This window comes from Canis lupus, chromosome 10, assembly GCF_048164855.1.
Source record: "Canis lupus baileyi chromosome 10, mCanLup2.hap1, whole genome shotgun sequence".
In the NCBI taxonomy this organism is placed as follows: domain Eukaryota; kingdom Metazoa; phylum Chordata; class Mammalia; order Carnivora; family Canidae; genus Canis; species Canis lupus.
Window position 1 is genome coordinate 64,368,146 of NC_132847.1, and position 19,828 is coordinate 64,387,973.

At 43.1% G+C, this 19,828-nt stretch overlaps 1 protein-coding gene across 10 annotated transcripts in view; it reads left to right on the forward strand.

The window, feature by feature from the left end:
* The window catches only part of ZNF462 (zinc finger protein 462), a 137,249-nt gene that overhangs the window by 108,575 nt on the left and 8,846 nt on the right, over positions 1–19,828 (forward strand). For all 10 annotated transcript variants that reach the window (XM_072842238.1, XM_072842241.1, XM_072842245.1 and 7 more), the window contains one exon: positions 4,847–5,070. In XM_072842238.1, the coding sequence (XP_072698339.1) occupies positions 4,847–5,070 (224 nt within the window). The remainder of the gene's footprint in view (positions 1–4,846; positions 5,071–19,828) is intronic.

A 19,828-nucleotide genomic window follows, 5' to 3' on the forward strand; every position in this document is an offset into this window, starting at 1 on the left:
CTCAGACAGATGGGAAACCAGGGTACCTGATGAATACCAGTTTAGCAAAGGTTGAAGCCAAGGATTGGTAGACCCATTTCTTTGAGGAACTTAGGTGATCACTTCTCAGCCTTTTAGCTAAGATCATGTGTAGGAACTTAGGTGAGACCAACATTTGGTGAGATTGGCCCTAATTGGACCAGTTTAGAAAGGGAAAAATCAAGCCCTGAGATTTTTGTCTGAAGGAAAAGGTTGGAGGTAGGACTTCTTGGTGGATTTTCGTTTAATGGAACACGTAATTATGGAACATTCACTATATGCTGGCAGTGTTTTAGGCCCTAGAGATACAGCCGTGAAGTCAGGCAAGGTCCATGCACTGAAGGAACTTGAACTTTAATGGGAAGAGACAGTGAACAGGCAATAATTTCATGAGTGCATTTCCACTGAGTTTATCAGTTTATCAGCACCACTCGAAGTATGATGCCTCATGCACAGCTTTGCCTGTAAGTCAAAGCCTGTGTGTAAGTCTACGTACAGAAGGTAGTGAGTGACGGGTATCTAGGAGATTCATGGTGGCAGGTGTATTTGTGTTTGGAGTAGAGAAAGGTGGTGAAGGGTGTACCTTGCATACCTACAGTGCACCTGGAAAGTTGGGTACAGACTGAATTGTAGGGATAAAACAGTTTTGCCAGGTATTTTTATTTATAATTCCTGAACTGTGTAATCACTGATGCTGGTCTCCAGTTGGCATGGTAACTTAAAGCTTCTGCTTCCCAACCTTTAACCCCAATACCTAGGCAAACAATGAATTTTAACTGAATCCTGTAGGTGGGTCTCTTTGGGGAACAAAACTAATCTCCCTAAATTTACCTTATCGGTATCATTTTTCTTAAGGAAAAAAAAAGTCTACAGTGAAATCACTAGTCTTTCATTTGATTCAGTGAAATTACAGGTTCCCCTGTATCCCCACCAAATGCTTCGCCTGTTAGAACTACAGGTGTGGTTCCAGCTTTCTCTGGCTTGACGGCGGTAGCCTGGCTAACATCAAATTAATCACTTCATACCAGGAGCTGTTGTCCTTATGTTTATGTGTGTCCGTTTATGGTTATGTTTTGGAATAATTTTTTTTTTTTTTTTTTTAAGAAACGATTATTTTCTTAATGGCTTTCTAGTGCTCAACTTTTGTCACTTGTTTGGCTGAGAGTAATGGGTGGGACTTTGGTTTGGTCCAAAGAGGGTCTTGGCCCGTTAGCATGACCATTTGCATATGGAGTTTGTTGGCGTGAATGACTTCCAGATCTCTCCCTGCTTCGTTCAGACTTGGCATGTTGTGGGGAGGAAACCCAAGTGTGTTGCGGTCTGCCTTTTCAGGAAGAATTTTCACTTGGTGATTCTGGATTCCACAGTGATGTGGTTTTTCTCTGTTTGGAGCAAAAGTGACCCTCCGCCCTCCTTCTAGTTGCAACTCCGCAGATCTTTCCACTGGGCACCACGGGAGTTTGTCGGCACACACTTGTAGGCTCCTTTGCGCCTTAGTTCCCACAGTCTTCCATGTGGCATTACTCTTGGGGTTTATGTCCAGCTGTAGCACCAAGCGGCTTTTGAGTAGGAAGAGATGAGAGACACAACCTATCTTGTAGTCAAACTGGTGAAGTCATAATATTTTTGCAGCCAGCTCTGAAAGCTGAGTCACAATGAGTGTGATTCAAGCCTTGATTTCTTACCCAAGGTAATTTTGAGAGGTGTGAAGTCAAGAAAGAGCCACAGTTGTCGCTGCCTCCATAGAAAAAAAAAGTCCTGAGCACTGAGCTTCTGTAGCCAAGACAGGGCTCCATCCATACCTGGAAACATTCCAGTCTCTAACTTTATGTCCTTGACTCGCCTCAATAATGAATAACCTCATTCAGAAAACAGTGTCGGTGATTTGCCCGCCTTTCCAAGTCTGTCTTGTTTTTTTGTTTTTGTTTTTTTTTTTATCTTTGTCGTGTTAGCCCTGGTTTTAGAAAGGAGAAAAATTAACTTTTTTTTCTAAGATAAATATCTTAGTAAAAATCCACGTAACCAGGAGACTTGGAATGTTGGTGATGTCTTAGTTTGGAAATGGGAAGTCTTAGGTTTCTGGGTTTGTAGGTATGCGGGAACTTACCATTTATCTAATTCAGATAGAAATGGTTGCCTTGCTTTTGTACTCTTCAATGATTAGGAATAAAAGGCTTATAAATAAACGGCATGCAGAGTGGATGCCCCAGGAGAGTTCTTTTCAGGGGTGAAGGAAGAGGGCCCCGGCTCAGGGTCGACAGGAGACCTGTGCTCCCAGGTCACAACTTTGTTCTGAACCAGAGGCGTGACTTTGAGAAAGTAGTTCCACAGACCTGTCCTCAGCTTCCACATCAGGAAACGAAAGGTAATAAAACTGGCTTCGCAGAGTGTTTGGAGAATAAAAAAGTGACAGTGAGAGGAGAATACCTAACATTGCTTGAGACGTAGCACGCTCTTGGTAAACTGCTGTGATCATTTGCATGAATGATTATTTTTTAAGCTCCGGAGTATCTTGAGCACTCGTGCCTTTTTGTGTAAAATGCACTTAGGCGCACGTAGTGAAATCGGAAACTGCAAAGAAAACTAACCAGGGTGGCAGAGGAATTGAGAGGGAGACCCATAAAAACCAAGTCTGAAAGACACAATTCTTTACGGGGAGAAGTGAAGAGCGGAGGCCGACTGCGTGCCTGTGTCCCAGGTGCTCGAGGCACCGTCACGGGGACTGTCATAGCAGCTGTTGTCCGTCTCCACTGGGGTCGCCTGAGCCGGAGCGTGGAAGCAATAGAAATGACCAAGTACACATCGGGGCCCAAACGCAGGGGGAGAGCAGAAGGGGCTGCGGTGTCCAGGAAGGAGCCGGGAAAGTTCATGTCCGCCACTGCCCGTGGGGCCGGTCCCAGGGCTTCGGGGTGGGCCCCGGTTGCTCATGGCTCATGTCCATGCGTGTCTCCCCCAGAGTGGTGGGAGGCGATGCCCAACACTTGGTGTCAAGCATTGCCTCCTCGGGGGGCACCTGCTTGGAGGCATTTTTGGTCATCACAACGGGGAGGCAAGAGGGGTCTCCTGGCAAATGTTGAGATAGAGGCCAGGGAACCTGATGAACATCCTCGGGTGCATGGGACAGCCCCCGGTCTAAAGACCTGTTTGGCCTCAAAATGTCAGTAGTGCTGCTGTGGACAAACCCTGGTGTGGGGCTGGAACACGGTAGCTCGGGCCCTCCTAAGGCTCTAGCTGGCTGATGCCAAAGCATTTTTTTTTCCTCGGATTACACCAAACCATGGAACTGAATGGTTAGAAGACTGTTAAACATTTGCTATTCTAAGAAAATGTGTGGATTACATTATAATCATGTGTTTCTTAGCTGTCTGCTCTACTTTGGTTTAAAAATATTTATATTTCTAAATAAGCGACTGACTCTTTGTATAGGGAAAATAACATATGCATTAGAGCTCCGGGGAGTATGTAGCAGACACCACCTTCCACGCTTCCTCTGGCCGGCTTTTTGCTGGCCAATTAATCGCTGTATTCGAGGACTCGCGAGGCGGGGACCGCCTGCCCTGCAGGGAGAACGTGGTGGTTGACACTCGGGCCTGGTTTGGGTGGCGAGGGTTCCCCGGGGGCCAGGCCGGCCGACGACAAAGGGTGAGCTGCATCAGTGCGCAAAACACGGACGCCTGGAAACGTTGCTACTCAGTGACTCTGAGAATAAATCACGCGTTCGTGACTTAATAATACATTGCTGTTTCTAAATAATATAAGTATATGTTGTGTGCGTCCATTTGTAAACTTCCAGAGTCTTCTGAAATCCAGACACAGCATGAAAACACACGCTATATTTGATCCTTGCATAAATAGCACAGATTTTAATTTTATCCCAGTTATGGATATCTGGCGCGTGCGCCGATACTCTGGGCAGACTGGTGTGAAATTTAATTTGAGCAGTTAAACACAAGGGTAAGAGAGTGCAAAATAAACAAGCACACGCATTTCCAGCCCTACAGCATTTGGTATGTTAATGGGAAAAGCACCCAAATCCTCTCCCTCTTTTATTTTTTCCCTTGTGACAATCAGATTACAGATTGTCTGAAAAGGCACAAATCCTCCCTATCTCCCACGCTACCCCCTGCCTCCCCCCCACACACACCCCCAAATGCTGCCCGCAGCCATTTCATTTGTGAGCTTCCCCTAGTTAGAGAGCCGGAGTTTTAGTGAATGAAAATGTACAGGTCCTTTGTTTTTAGATCTGTTGTTAGATCAGAGTCCCTTGGTTTCAGGATAAGGAAGACCGTCTCCTTGAGAACAGCTCGGAAGGGGAAGCGGGAGTGGAAGTGGAAACCGTGCGACATAAAGGACTTGCAGTTCTGCAGGCGGGGGTCAGAACTCAGCCGGGCCGGTGACCACGTCTGTGTGACCGTTGGGAAGTTACTAAGAGCCTCGTTCCTGCCTTTACTAATCTGTAAAAACAGGAATAACGCCGGCGCTCTTAGAGTTGCCAGGAAGGTGCACGGTAGTGGCACACGGGCGGTTGGGCGCTGGCACTGTCCCTTCTACTTAGAGACGCGGGGTCCCGCCCGGCTGGCACTTAGCGAGGAAGCGGGGAGTGCGGACAGTTGCCGGCCACGGTCTTCGGGGCTCTAAAACGCAGTAGCCACCCCTGTCCCGTCTTAGAGCCTCCTGCACTCAGCAGTTACTGAGCACCTTGCAGGCCGCTCCCGACAGACCCCTGGGAGGCAGCCGGGCTGGCTGGGTTTCCTCCCACCTGCCAGGGAAGGAGCGTGGGCTTGAACCAGCAAAACTTCCCATCTTTCCGTCCGTTTTGTCTCCACAGAAGAGCGAGTCGTCCCCATCGAGGTGTGCCGTTCCAAGCTGTCGAAATACTTGCAGGGAGTGGTTTTCCGCTGTGATAAGTGTACCTTCACCTGCTCCAGCGACGAGAGCCTCCAGCAACACATAGAAAAGCACAATGAACTGAAACCTTACAAATGCCAGCTCTGCTACTACGAGACCAAGCACACGGAAGAACTGGACAGCCACCTTCGGGACGAGCATAAGGTACCTGCCAGGAGCTTCCTGCAGCCCCCCTCCCCTCCCCCCCTCCCGGCCGCCCTCAGCACACCTGTGGGGTTGGGCCTGGCGAGAGGACAGAGCCCAATGCAGTCACCCCCACCGTGTGCAAGTCAGAGACGGACTAAAAGAATGTTCAGCGTGAAGTTCCGTATTTTTTCCGAGATGAAAGAAAGAAAAGGTCATTTTAGAAAACGGGAACCTATAGGTGGGGATAAGGAACATCGCCCCTAATGCTGCCACCCAAATCTACCTGCTTAACTTTTTTTTTTTTTTTTACCTCTTCTCTGCCCACTTTCCCTTGTTTTACATAATTCAGACTAGACCACACATGTAATAGTGTGTCGTCCCTACAATTTTTTTTTTTTTTTTTTTTTTTTTTACTTAACAGGAATATTTTTCCGTATCATTTTATAAACGTAGCATCACTGGAATTGGCGAACTTTTTCTGTAAAGAACCAGATAGTAAATATTTTAGGCTTTGCGGGCCAGATGGTCTCAATGGCAGCTCCTCAACTCTGCCCTTTGTAGCGAGAAAGCAGCAACAGACAAGACATAAATGAATGGGCCTGGCTGGGTTCCAGTGAGACTTTATTTACGGGAGTGGGTGGCAGGCTGTGGTCCTGTCGCTGCTGGGCCCTGATCTGATGGCCATGCCACCTTGTCCCTCAACCACGTAGGTCATTTCCCAGTACTTTGCTAACTACTGAGATGTTCCAAAGCGTTGCTATTCGTGTCTAAACGGTGTGAGGGCTGTAAAATACATGTTTTATTTGAGGAGGACGAGAACACGTCAGTACAAGACCTAAAATACGGGGTTTGTAAAAAAACTTCTGATGATTAGGAAGGTTTGCCGATCAAGAAGCAAAATCTTACAGGACAGCGTCCCAGGGCTTATCTGGCACCCAGCAGGGAATTGAGATGCTTGCTTCTGGTCTTGTGGATAGCCCAGAGGGCACTGGAGCTACAATTTGCATTTGTTTCATGAAAAAAAAAGCCTATTGAAATGTTTTCTGATTAACCCAAAAATCCAAAATCTCCAGGGAATGTTTACTTAAGGCACAATGAGAAGAAGGGCTTTCGATAATTTCCTTTTTTCTTTGCTCTGTGTCCTCCTGATCTTCCCCGGCCTTGCAACCCCAAGTGATCAAGATTTTAGTCCGAATCATCTGCGCCCAAGGGGTAGAATTTTTCTGTGAGGTGTTGAGAGAGAAGGCTGAGCTCTATCACCCATCCACCACGAAGTGGTTTCGTGGTCACTTTTCTGCTTGGGAATGCATTCATTTTCTAATGTGTTTGCCCAAAAATGAAAGCAGGGGAGAAAAGCCTGACTTTACCTCACTGAAAAACTTTCTTGCGTCCTTTCTTAGTCAAACTTCCTGGACATCTCTGCCTCCAAACTCAAAGGAAAATCGCTCATCCATTTCAAACCGAGCTTTCCACATTTATGCACATGGACCTTATTTATGTAACCACCTCAGATCTCTTTATTATAGTGTTCAGCCTTTGGGCTGGTATTTTGGGAGAGAGCAAACCAGGAAGATAAATCCTCCCGTTACCCAGTTGCTCTGAGTCACTGCTGAGAAGGTTAGAACCAGACACATGTGGACTCAGGGGTTTTCCTGAGGAGGCATGGAAGGCTGGGGCTTCAGGATACCCAACAGGGAAATGGGCTGCTCCAGAAAAAAGGGCCCCAATTCAGAGCTTTTGGAAGCAAACAGACCTAGGTTTGAGTCTTGTCTCCACAACTTAACCATACAACTTCAGCAAGTTACTTAAGTTGTATGTGTTCTCTAATTTATCTGTTCTCTGATTTTTTCTTTTTAAGATTTTATTTACTTAGTTTGAAAGAGAAAAACAGAGCATGAGCAGGAGGAGGGGCAGAGGAAGAGGAAGAAACAGAGTCTCGGCCAAGCAGGGATCCATCCCAGGACTCTTGGATCATGACCTGAGCCCAAGACAGGTGCTTAACCAACTAAGTCACTCAGGTGCCCCCATTCTCTGATTTCTAGGAGAGTTGTTTTATCTTTCCCAGAAGTTTTGTAAGAGTAAATGAAGTCCTGGTATATCCCACACTTTGAGACTTAATGTGTTCCTCAGTCTACTAAAGAATTGAGCTGTAGGGATGCCTGGGTGGCTCAGTGGTTGAGCATCTGCCTTTGGCTCGGGTCATGATCTTGGGGTCCTGGGATCGAGTCCTGCATCAGGCTGCCCGCAGGGAACCTGCTTCTCCCTCTGCCTGTGTCTCTGACTCTCTCTGTGTTTCTCATGAATAAATAAATAAAATTTTAAAAAATAAAAGAATAAAAAACAGAAATGAGCTATGGTATCTCTCAGAAAGGCAGTCAGGTTCCCCAAGAACTGAAATATATTTTAAAATCACTAATTATACCTTACATCTTAGATATGGTCTTTGATGTTATATTTTCACTAGGCCATGTTATGTTCTTTAATTTTACTCTCTCTCATGGTTGACCAGCCTATTAAGCCCAATGAGCACCTAATTGAGGCTAAAGAATTGCCACTTCCAGCATGCGTAATAATTTTCATCTTGGTCTCAAATGTTGTTAAGTGTATGAGATGTGTGCTTATTACTGATGGCAGCGCTTTCTTTTTCCCATTTTCTGTTCCTTCATTTCTAAATGATGGGTACAAAATGCAGTTGGAATTTCTAAATAATTATCCAAACAGTATTTGACAAACAAGGAGAGCAGTGCTGCTGAAAGAGAGGTTATGACTGGAAGGCGACGACATAAGCTGGTTAAACACAGTCACTCACTGTGGTGATCTGAGCATTTATGAAAGGGGTATGAAGAGTGTCACTGTACAGTGTACTAAAGTGAAGTTTGCTAATAATTCAAATATAAAAATCAAGGGGGACACCTGGGTGGCTCAGTGGTTGACTGTCTACCTTTGGCTCAGATTGTGATCCTGGGGTCCTGGAATTGATTCCTGCATTGGGCTTCCTGCAGGGAGCCTGCTTCTCCCTCTGCCTATGTCTCTGCCTCTCCCTCTGTGTCTCTCCTGAATAAATAAATAAAATCTTTTTTAAAAAATTTATATATATGTATGTATATAAAAACTTTTTATACACATATATATAAAGGTCAAGGTCATAAGGCAAGAACAAGAAATGAAAGCCCTAAGAATTGGAAGGAAGAAATGAGATCACTTGTGTTCACAGACAAGGTGATGTTTGTACAGAGAAAAATTCTAGAAGTAATCTATAAAAGAAAACCTGCTGGAATACTAGTGAGTATAGCAGAGTTGGTTGCAGGATACAAGGTCAGTATGCAAAAATCAAGTCCATGTCTGCATACCAGAAACGGAAATCTGAGAATGAAATTTGATTAATTTCCTTACAGTAACATGAAAAAGAATAAAACATTCAAAGTAAATTTGTCATAGGAACTATGAAAGCTGTGTGCTGAAAATTAGAAAATGTTATTGAGAAAATAACAGAACAAAATTAATGCAACATATACTGTATTGACTGGATGAGAGGACTCAGTATTGGCATTTCTCCCCAAATCAACCTACAGATCCAACGGAATCTCTATCAAAATCTCTTTTCTTTGATGCAAGTTGACAAGCTGATACTAAGATGTAAATACAGAGGACCTAGAATAGCCTAACTAGCATGGGAAAAAAAAAAAAAAAATTGGAGGAATTCACCCTTCCTGATTTCAAATTCTTCCGTAAAGCTACAGTACTCCAGAGCATGTGGTATTGGCATAAGGATAGATGCCTGGATCAATGATGTAGAAGGAAAAGACCAGAAATCAACCCTCAGCTATGTGGTCAGTTCATTTGTTTATTTTTTATTTTTATTTTTATTTTTTTACCAAAAGTAGCAAGGTAATAAGGAAAGGATAGTTCTTCAACAAATAGTGCTTGAACACTTGGATATCCACATACAAAATAATGATCGCTGACCCTTAATTCACTCCCAACACAAAATTTAAATCAAAATAGATCGTAAACCTCAGTGTCTGAACTGAAACCAGAAAACTTCTGCAAAAATAATAGAAAATCTCGAAGGCAAGCAACGGATTGGAAGCAAATATCTGCAAAGTAATTATCTAGCAAAGGTTTTTAACCAAAATATACAAACTTTACAACGTAATAGTAAGAAAATAAAAATCCAATTAAGAATGAGAAAAATACCTGAATAGACACTTTACCTGTGAGGATACACCAATGGCAGGTGATCGTATGAAAAGAGGTCCAATAAGAGTCATCATTAGGGAAATGCGAAATAAAACAGCAGAAAGATATCACTACCCGACTGTGCAAATGGTTGAAAGTAAGAAGACTGATAGTGCCAAAGTGTTGGTAAGGATGTGGAGAAACTGGAACTCTCATGTGGCGCTGGTTGGAATGTAAAATGGCATGTTCACTTTGGAACATTTTGGCAATTTGTTTAAAAGTGAAACGTACACTTCCCATCTGATCTAGCGAGTCTACTGCCCTGTAAAGTGGATGGATAAACAAAAGGTGCTATATCCGTACAACGGGGATACTACTTACCAGTTAAAAAGAAATGAGCCTACTGATACATGTAGCATCATGGATAAATCTCAAGAGCGTCATGTCAAGCGGACAGGAGCCAGACATGAAAGATCACATGTTGCATGATTCCATTTATACAAAGTTTCTAGAAAAGGCAAAACTGTGGAGACAAAGCCGATCGGAGGTTGCTTGGGGCTTGAGGTTGGGAGATGGATTGCAGAGGTTATGAGGGAACTCCTCTAATAGAAGAACCAGATTGTGGTGAGGGTTGCACAGATGCATCAATTTAGTAAAACTCCCTGAACTATTTAAAACAGATGACTTGTATGGTGAGTAAATTATACCTCATACCTAAAAGATTCGAGTTTCCCAGGACTTGACACCTACAGGAGAGCCTCAGTCATGTTAATTTCCCACAGACTTTCTTTTATAAATTTGATCCTGGGAACAGATCTACAAGATGCTGGAGATCCAGATTATTGTGTAACCTGCCACAAATAACGTGTGCAGGAGACTTAGCAATTGGTTCTAAAGTAAGGTTTACTGCTTCCCCCCACTCCTGCCCCCAAGTTGGACTATATGCTGAGTGCATTACTCATTATATTCTTCCACAAATGGCTTTAGGTGATTTTGTGTAGTGGAGAGAATCTATAGAAAAAACTAAGAGATACTGTAGGATGTTTTCAGTCCAAGGATTTTATTAGACAGACCTGGACACCCCAACCTTTAGAATTCGCCTGCAAAGCCCGTAGAGTTCACCTGCAAAGCCCATAGACCTGTCATTCATGGACCAGTCGGAATCCTGGTACAACAGGAAGGATCCTTGAAGTCAAATGCACCTTTCTATTTAAGAATCGGATTCCCAGGAGCCCTGGATGCACGCTGCCATGTTTATCCTCAGAAGCCGAGTGAAGTAGAAGAAGGATGACAGTAACCCTCATTTTTTACATGACACACAGCATCTTGTCTTCCTAGACCTTTATCTTTGCACCAGTGACCAAAGACTCACTTGCAATCTCTTGGAATCTAAAGTAAACAGTACAGGCTATTTGAAATTTTATTTTTTCGCCCTTCAGTTCTGTTTTCTCCAGTCTCACTGGGTCTTGTAGAGGCCGACTGCTCCATGCCTTCAATCCCTCCCTCCTTCGTTCCTTGCCTCCCTCCCTGTCTCTTTCTCTCTCTCTCTCTCTCTCTCTCTCTCTCTCTCTCCTCCCCCCAACACACACAGTGAAGTCATACATCAGTGGCACCATTTATTAGTAATGCTAGTGAAAGATGAAGACCACATATTCAAGAACCTCAAAGTCATGAAGAATGAAAAAAAAAAAAAAAGATCTTGTACTTCTCAAATTTAAGAAACACATTTTTTTTTTAAAGAAAGTTTAAGTATATGCAGTACCTTGTTAGTGTTCTTTATGGTTCTGAAGTCTCTTTGCTAGTTTAAGGAACATAAAAATATATTATCTCTAACTTGGTTTGCTCATAAAATTGTCATGTTCGCTATATTAAATTTAGAAGGATAGTCTATTCAGGCAATACACATTCACTAATTGAATTTACTTTGAAATGTTTTTAATTTTTTATACAAATGGAGCCTCAGGCGGCCGAACTCTAAGGAACTCGTATCTTTTACTCTTACTTTTTGCCAGTTTGGGAGAAGCAGCCGAACATTAAGCTCAGGAGGAATCACCAACATTTCAGTTATGCCAATAAAATTGTTTAGCTTTCTGGACTAGTGAAATCCACAGCGGCAGAAGAATCCCATAGGACATTTGTGTCCAGCAAAGGAAAGGAGAAAAAATAAAACAAAAGAAGAACCTTCCCCTGATTCCAGATCATAAAACACACCTTTGGCCACAGTTTTTGGGATTGTATTTAATTTTGGAACTGAATGCCAGCAGCTGTATCATGATCGCCTGTGAGGATTTGTGTGAGCTGGAGGTTTCTCCTGAAGATTACATCACTTCAACTCTGCTTTCCCTTATATTGGGCTTGCTTCTTGATCTGTCAGCCACAGACCCGGTTTCTTTCATGAATTTTGGAAGACCGAGAAATCAGAAGTAGACGATCAAGAGAGGTTGGACCATTTGTCAGAGGGACGTGCCTAGCAGAACCTCACATGGTGTTTTTCCAGCAGACATTTGCAAGTGTTCTTCGCCTATATCTTTTGAACTGTCCACTAAACTCTCCAAAGTGAATTGCTCCTGCTTCCAAGCTTCCACAGGCCTGTTCTTTCTCTGTAAAGGCACATATCTCGTCCTGCCTCAACTTACACCCCGTAACTCATTTTAACAAGTCTCTATCTTGCCATCGGATGCAACGTTCTTAAAATGGAAACCATGTTATTTATCTGTCTTTTCTTCCAACACCTGGTCCTAGTACCCTGCATACAGTAAAGTGTCTGGTTGCTGTTTGCTAAATAAATCAATATTATGAAATCGCTTTTCCAATCGGAAATTTCAAGTATCCCGTTTGTTCACATAAGCAAAATGTGGAAGCACCATCCACATCTTTGCCCTCTGGATTTCAAGTTCAGGGGATTAGCAACAGCTCAGTTCGCCAGCACTGAAGTTCTTTGACTTTCTTGACGATACCTTTCACTTGGCTTTCTTGAGTACTTGCGACTGCAGTTATCCCAAGAGTCTCAAAATGACTTAGTTTTGTCTGGGCTTTTGCCAAGTTAGGATGGGCAGAAGCATGTTTTCTGCTTCTGACTCAGTGATTACAAAAGAAACTAGATATTCTCCTTGACCTCTGTGCTCTATAGCCTCCTGGGTACTTTGCCAGCCTTTATTCTTACTGTGCTTAGAAAGGTTTTTATTTTGAAGAAAAATTCTCAAAAGATGCTACTCCTCTATTCAATCGAATTTGCAATGTTACAGTCGCAGTGCTTTTTTTCTGTCTCCTTCTAGTGTTCAGTTGGCGTCCCATGGATAATTTTTACATGTTTTGTAAGTTTGCATTTCTACAGATGATTTGCATTATTATGGGGAAAGATGGAGCCTTGTCATCTGAAGATGTGAGTTCTAATCCTAGCTTTATCTCTTAGCTTCTTTTGTGTTGTTTTCCTCACCCACAAATATGGAAGGTAACTCCTACCTCTCCAAATGATCATAAAGCTTAAATGATACATGTGAAAACGAGTGGGTTAATTTTTAGCCCATAATAGATATTTGGTAAGAACTGAAACAAAATCTTCTAGAAAATGCCTGATCTTATTCTTAGTAGCAGGCAAATTTTTATCATTGGGTATGATATTATGAAGTTCTTTATACTTGATGATCTCCTACGGTTTGTGTGTCACCAGTAAATTCAAACAACATTTATTGTGTGTGTGTCAACTAGGTGACCAATCTTATACCCTACACTGAGCATATAAAGTTAATAAGAAACAGTTGCTACCCTGGAAGAGTTTAGAAGCAAGGAGGTGACACAGCTTAAATAAAGAACCATAACCCAGCACGTTAAGTTCTTGATAAAGGTATCTACGAAATAGGGCAGTACGGTACAAAGCAAATATGGTGTCCCGGCTTATCTCCCATAGAACTTTAATATACTTAGCTGAATATCCCTTCTAGAAGCTTTTATGGGAGCTCTGATCAAAATGCTCTGATCCGAGAATTCAAGATTTTTACTTACACCTTTGACCGCCTTCCTATAAGAAATTATGGAGACAATGCTTTGCTGAACTTTGTCCTACTGATTTCATTCCCATTCTGACTTTCAAAGATGGGCAAAGATCGTTGGGTAGACCACCTGATACTGTAAATCACAGAGGCTGGCTTACCCTGGTCCATGGACCAAATCCAACCCACTGCTTGTGTTTATATGGCCCACCAGCTAAGAATGGTTTTGACATTTTTAAATGGTTGAAAAAAAATCCAAAGAGTACTATTTCATGACACGTGAAATTATATGAATTTCAAACTCCAGTGTCCATAAACACAGTTGTATTGGAACACAGCCATGCTCACCCATTTCCGTAGTGTCTGTGGCCACTTCCAAGCTACAGCAGCAGTTGAGTATCTGTGACAGAAACTAGGTGGTGCAGAAAGCCTGGAATACTTACTTATCTGGCCCTCTGCAGAAAGTTGGCCAGCCTGTGCTGTAAGGCCTTTAAAGTCTTTGTCGGTGCTACACATCCTTAGCTGAGATGGGCATTTCTGATGTAAGAGGCAGTTTTTCCATGTTCTCTCGTGTCACTTTTTCTGGAAATAAAAATGTTCACTTTGGCCTTTCTTTTTAACAGGAACATGCAATATTAGGTGATGTGCACATCCTGACAGGATGTCCCTTTCGAAGGTACAGATGTTAAGTAAGAAGGAGGGGGAGCTCTGGAAACATTACAGCATTCTTCTCATCACAGTTTCCCCAGTTTAATGTCTGCTAAGTAATCTGAGGACAAGGGTGTCTGATTTCATTCTTTCGTTAACCGGCAAGGTTACAGCAGGCTTGCCTGTGAGACTGGGTTTACCACACCATAGGAGAGCATGAAGATGTATGTTCAACTTGGTAGTATTTGTAAATCGTGTGATGCTTCTCCCTGTAGAATAAGCCTCAAGTATGGAAATTCGTTCATACGCTAGGAAAATTCATTCATTGTGCTGCGTGGTTAAAAAACAACAAACAAAAAGACGAACACAGTTGTGGAGGTTGCATATCTAGCGTGAGCGTGGAAGGGTTGACGGCGTCAACTCTCCAGTGTTAACAGGTAGAGCTTTTTGCTGGTTCTTGGCACTTCATCTCACATTCTTAGAGGCGAGTGGCCTTCACAGAGGACTTTGGATTTGTAGGCAATCACAACTAACTCTCACAAGATATAAGGGTCTATATATAGTTTTATAGTCTGAGGGATTATGTATCTGAACAGTCCAAACCTTCAAACACATGTATGGTTAGTTTTGCCTTCCAAAGGCTACAAGGAGCCAGGTTCTAAATCTCAAACTCTTTAGCTTTGCTCTTTCTCCCTCTTTTGTGGGCCTTTTGGGAAACAGAGTAATACATTTCTGTGTACCTCCAGAGAAAGAAGTGAATTTCCCTCAATATGTCCTCTGCACCAGATACCCACCAGTCTCTAGGTCCAGAAAGTAACTTACTGGTATGATCAGTTCAGAAGCCAACTTGGAAATCAGTTGGAACTTGAATAAAGTCCGTGGCCTTTGACTTTGATCCTATAATTTCCTGTCTGGAAATTTAACCTATAAAATTAAAGCTAAATGTGAAAGAATGAAAACTGTATAATTTATATACAGTAAGATTTATTGCTGCATTTTTAATAGGAGCCAAAGGTAAGAATCCTATGGAAGAAGTCAAGTAAACCACAATATTATGCACTGGATAAGATACATAGATAGTGATTAAAAATGATATTTAAAAAAATAAAAAATAAAAATGATATTTATACCATGTCGGGCATAAAAAGGCAGGATACACACACGTTTTAATATGGTTACAGCATTAAATAATCTATGCATAGAGAACAGGATTACAGAAATACAATACATTGTTGACAGTTGTATATACACAGAGGTAGTTAGACTTGAAGTTTTTCTATTTTCCAATGATTCTTTGTGACCATGAATAGGAAAGAGAGATAAGTTAAAAGAAAGATGTGCAGTAGGCAGCAGGTGAAAGCAGCACCCACTCTCGCTGACCCTGGATCCAGCTGTGAACGGGATGCACAGGATGTCTGTCCATCCTCATGAAGCTTGCGGGTCAGTGGGGGTGACAGGCCCCAGACAACCACTGACTGGAATGAGTTATCAAAAGGAGAGGGGAAAGCACTGTGGAAGCAGAAAGTAAGGATATTTAACCAAGAAGGAGTTTAGGGAAGGTTCCTCAGGTGTAGTGACACGGAAGCAGGGCTGGAAGACGAGTTACCATGTGAAGGAGGCAGTGGAAAGAATCCCCAGTAGAGAAAGCAGCACATGCAGTGAAAGGCACAAAGTCAAGAGCATGGCGTATTCCGGGAACGTCAGTTCAGGTGGGCTGGAGAAGGTGGGCCAGTGTAAGAAGATAGCTGGCCATTCCTAACTATGGTGAAAGTCAGATTTTATCCTCAGGGCAAGCAGAAATTGCCATGAGTAGATTTACATAGTTTTACTCTCTCAGACCACACTGGAGAATAGATGCAAGAAGGGGCAAGAATGGATGCCAGGAAAGGAGCGGGGGTGCGGGGCAGGAGGTGGGGGTGCAGCTTGCAATATTCCAGGTAAGAGATGGTGGCTCCACAATGCAGCAAGGAGGGACCCGGAGGGTATGATGCTAAGTGATATAAGTCAGACAGAGAAAGACAAGAACCAAGTGTGGAATCGAAAAAACAAATGAACAAACAAAAAGCAGAAACAGACCCATAAATACAGAAAACAAACCAATGGTTGCCAGAGAGGAGGGTGGTGGGGGATGGGCAGAGTGGGTGAAGGGGAGTGGGAGATACAGGCTCCCGGCCCTAGACTGCGTCAGTCATGGGGATGAGAGGAACAGCATGGGGAATACGGTGGATGGGACTGTAACAGTGATGTACAGTGATTGGTAGTAGCCACACTGGTGGTGCGCAGAGCGTAATGTAGAAACCAGTCACTTTATCGTATACCCAAAACTCATGTCACAGGGTATGTTAACTATACCTCCATTTTAAAAATCATGTATGATTTTTTTTTTTAAATGAATATGATGGGGCACCTGGGTGGCTCAGTGGTTGAGCGCCTGCCTTTGGCTCCGGTCATAGTCCCGGGGTCCTGGGACTAAGTTCTGCATTGGGCTCCCCGCAGGGAGCCTGCTTCTCCCTCTGCCTATGTCTCTGCGTGTCTCTCATGACTAAAAAAATAATTAATTAAAAGTGAATGTGATAAAGTCCTAATACCTTTGAGATAGTTCAAAGTCCAAATAATAGCTCAAATAATTGCTCATTTTTTTAATGCAGCATGGAGGGGCCCCTGGATGGATGGCAGTCGGTTAAGCGTTTGACTCTTGCTTTGAGCTCAGGTCATGATCTCAGGGTCGTGAGATCAAGCCCCACATCGGGCTCCAGGCTCAGCAAGGAGTCTGCTAAAGTTTCTCTCTCCATCTCCCTTTGCGCCTCCCTACAGTCGTGTTCTCGGTCTCTCTCTCTCTCTCTCTCTCTAAGATAAATAAGTATTTTTAATAAATAAATTAATGCAGCAGGAGAGTCTTCCTTTTTTGTATGAAGATTAATATTATTAGATGGCTGACTGGGGATTTAAAGTTTAGTAAGAATCCAACACACACACAAAAAGAATCCAATTCTTAGAGTTTTTATTTTAAAACCTTCTAGTTAAATAGCAAGATATTTAGTTTTTGCTTTTTATCTTTTAATACCTAACAAATATTTTATGAATCTTAAGGACAAATACATCGTAGGCTAGCCCCAGATGAACATCATGCCATAGAAATGTCACGTGCTCTTTTAAAATCGTGCAGAATCCAAAATGTTAACAGTTTCTGGAGAAGGGATGATGGTGATGGGGAAATGGGCAAATACAGGCCTCAAAGAAACCCAGAAGGAGGGAAAAAAGATAACATTTGGTTTTGTGACGGAGCTCCTTATGTCACCATGAGTTCCTTGAGAATCAGGGGCTCCTACATCTAGCATGGGGCCCTGGGGCAGGGGAAGTGGCCCTAGGAAGGAAGGAGGAAGGAAAGAAGGAAGGAAGGAAGAAATGAGTGAATGTATACTGATTAAAGAAGGCATTTGAGGATTCTTTTTGACCTTTCTTGGCTTTGCTCTTTTCATTTCCTGGCAAGGGCCACCCCTCATGCCTCTTAACACACACCTGCCGTTGCCCTGGCTAGAGATGGGAAGTGGAGGGATGTGGTCAGAAAAGGCTGCCTTCTACGGATTGGTCACTTAAGGATATGTGACTTCACACAGATTTCAAAGCTAGGTAAACTGGAACCTTATCTCATTTTCCTGAAAACCTGGCAACCCAGAAAACTTTTATTCAAATATTTGTCATAAACGCTATTTGGTTAAAATGTAGACTTTGTGGCTAAACATAACTTCATAAATATGCATCTACGATGCTTGTTATAAGTGTTTCCAAAAGCCAAAATTGGAAAAGGCCACATTCCCAGAAAGAAGGAGGAAACTACATTTTGGGGAACGATTGTGTTCCAGGTAGTATGCTGACCCCGTTTTACAAACGAGGACGCTGAGGGTGGATGCTGAGTAACTTGCCCACAGTCTCGTGGTTAATGGCAGACTCTGAACTTGAACCGGGATCAGACTTCAAAGCCCATGCTCCTTGTGCTCTCTCTTTTTGCTTTTATGTCATAAAAACAAACAAGGAAAGATTCGGGTCTGTAAGAGTGAGGCATAGTAATAAATCCAGGTAGGAAGGTGCTGCAAGCCACAGCCCTTTGAAGACTTACCGTGAACTCTTTCAAGGGAGGAAAGAGAAATATGAAGGTTCTGAACTCGACTCTTCCTCCTTCTCAACTGAGTCTATTTATTGTTCATTTTAATTAATTTTGCAAATCACCAAAATAAGATCTTGCCTTCCCTGAGCGTTTTAGTGTAAAAACAAGAAAGATGTAAAAACATCTTTCTTCCCTCATGTTGACTTGTTTTCAGAGTCGAGTGTTAACCGATTTCATGGATGGCATTATTACAGTTAGGTCAATCCATTGTTTCTCTCATTTTATTTTTTAATTTTTTTTAAATATTTTATTTATTTGAAAGGAGAGAGAGCATCAGTGGAGGGGGTGCAGGGGAGGGAGAAGCAGGCCCCCCACTAAGCAGGGGACACCCCCCCCCCCCGCCAATGCAAGGCTCCATCCCAGGACCCCAAGATCGTGACCTGAGCTGAAGACAGATGCTTAACCTATTGAGCCACCCAGGCACCCCTGTTTCTCTCATTTAATTTAATTTTATTTTTTTAAGTATTTTATTTATTTATTCATGAGAGACATAGAGAGAGAGAGAGGCAGAGACACAGGCAAAGGGATAAGCGGGCTCCATGCAGGGAGCCCGACACGGGACTCGATCCCAGGACCCCAGGATCACTCCCTGGGCCGAAGGCAGGCACTAAACCGCTGAGCCACCCAGGGGTCCCTGTTTCTCTCATTTTAAAAGAGCTTTTATCCCGAGTTTTCTTCCTCCTTTTAAATACTCCCTACCTTCTACAGGGTGTTGTTGGGGCAATATTAAGTCTTTTCATAGGACTGACTATTGGCCTTGGTACTCTGAGTCTCTTTCTCTCCCATTTGCCACAGTTGATGAGGATGTTCCCATCTGCCAGGCATATGGAATTGGTGGTGCTCAGCAAATCTTTGTTCCAGTCTGGTCCCAGAGAGTATTTTGGGATTATCTTGTAAATTCTCCCTTTCCCTCTCCTGTGCCCTCAATATGCTCTATCTCTACTGTAGCAGCTATGTAAATCTACCTTTGAATCTCAATGATGTCTGCCTTCCCTCTTCAACTAATAAACTGTGAGCCTCTGGAGGCCAGGACTGAGTCTCATTCATCTTTGTGGGTCCCATTCCTGACCCTCAACAGGGGGAGCACAGCGCCTTCTACAGAGGAATAAGCCCATCGCTGTTGATTGGCTTGAGACATGTTGGCTTGAGTCCGTGCTCACCTGTCATTCCTAATAATTCTATGCATACAACTGGAGAGGTTCCGAAAATAGATTAGTCAAGAAGGTGAATTTTGTGCTACTGTTGATGTGAGACTCCTAAACATAGCATCATTATAAAATTTTCCTACTGTGGATTTTTATCTAACCCTTGGACATTATTTGGAAGAAAGTTTGGATTCCCACATTATTCTAACCACCTTTTACAGCCCTAGTTAACACTCAGAGGGCTTTTTAGGGGTTACTCATCTAGACTTTTTTCTCAGGTAATCCCAGCCTTAATCAATAGCTTCAAAAACAGACTAACAGTAACAGTGTTGTCTTCCATTTATGGAGTCGGGAGTCAGTTAGTCGTCATCTGGCCTAAGCTGGGGCCGCCCATGGCCCTCCCGGTTAATGAGACCATGGAGAGGAAGGTTGTGACTCTCATGCTGCTTTTCAGGGTACTTAGGGAGCCTCTTCACCTCCAGAGGTATTTGAACCTTGGATAGTTTACAAAAATTACACCTTTGAATTCAGCTCAAAAAGTGTTATTGGACATCTAGCCTATCCCCCAGGCTTTGTGATACCTCGCTTTCCTGCTGACCAGAGCTCGTATTCTTTTACTGCATTTGGTGAGGAAGGTTGTCCAATGTTCC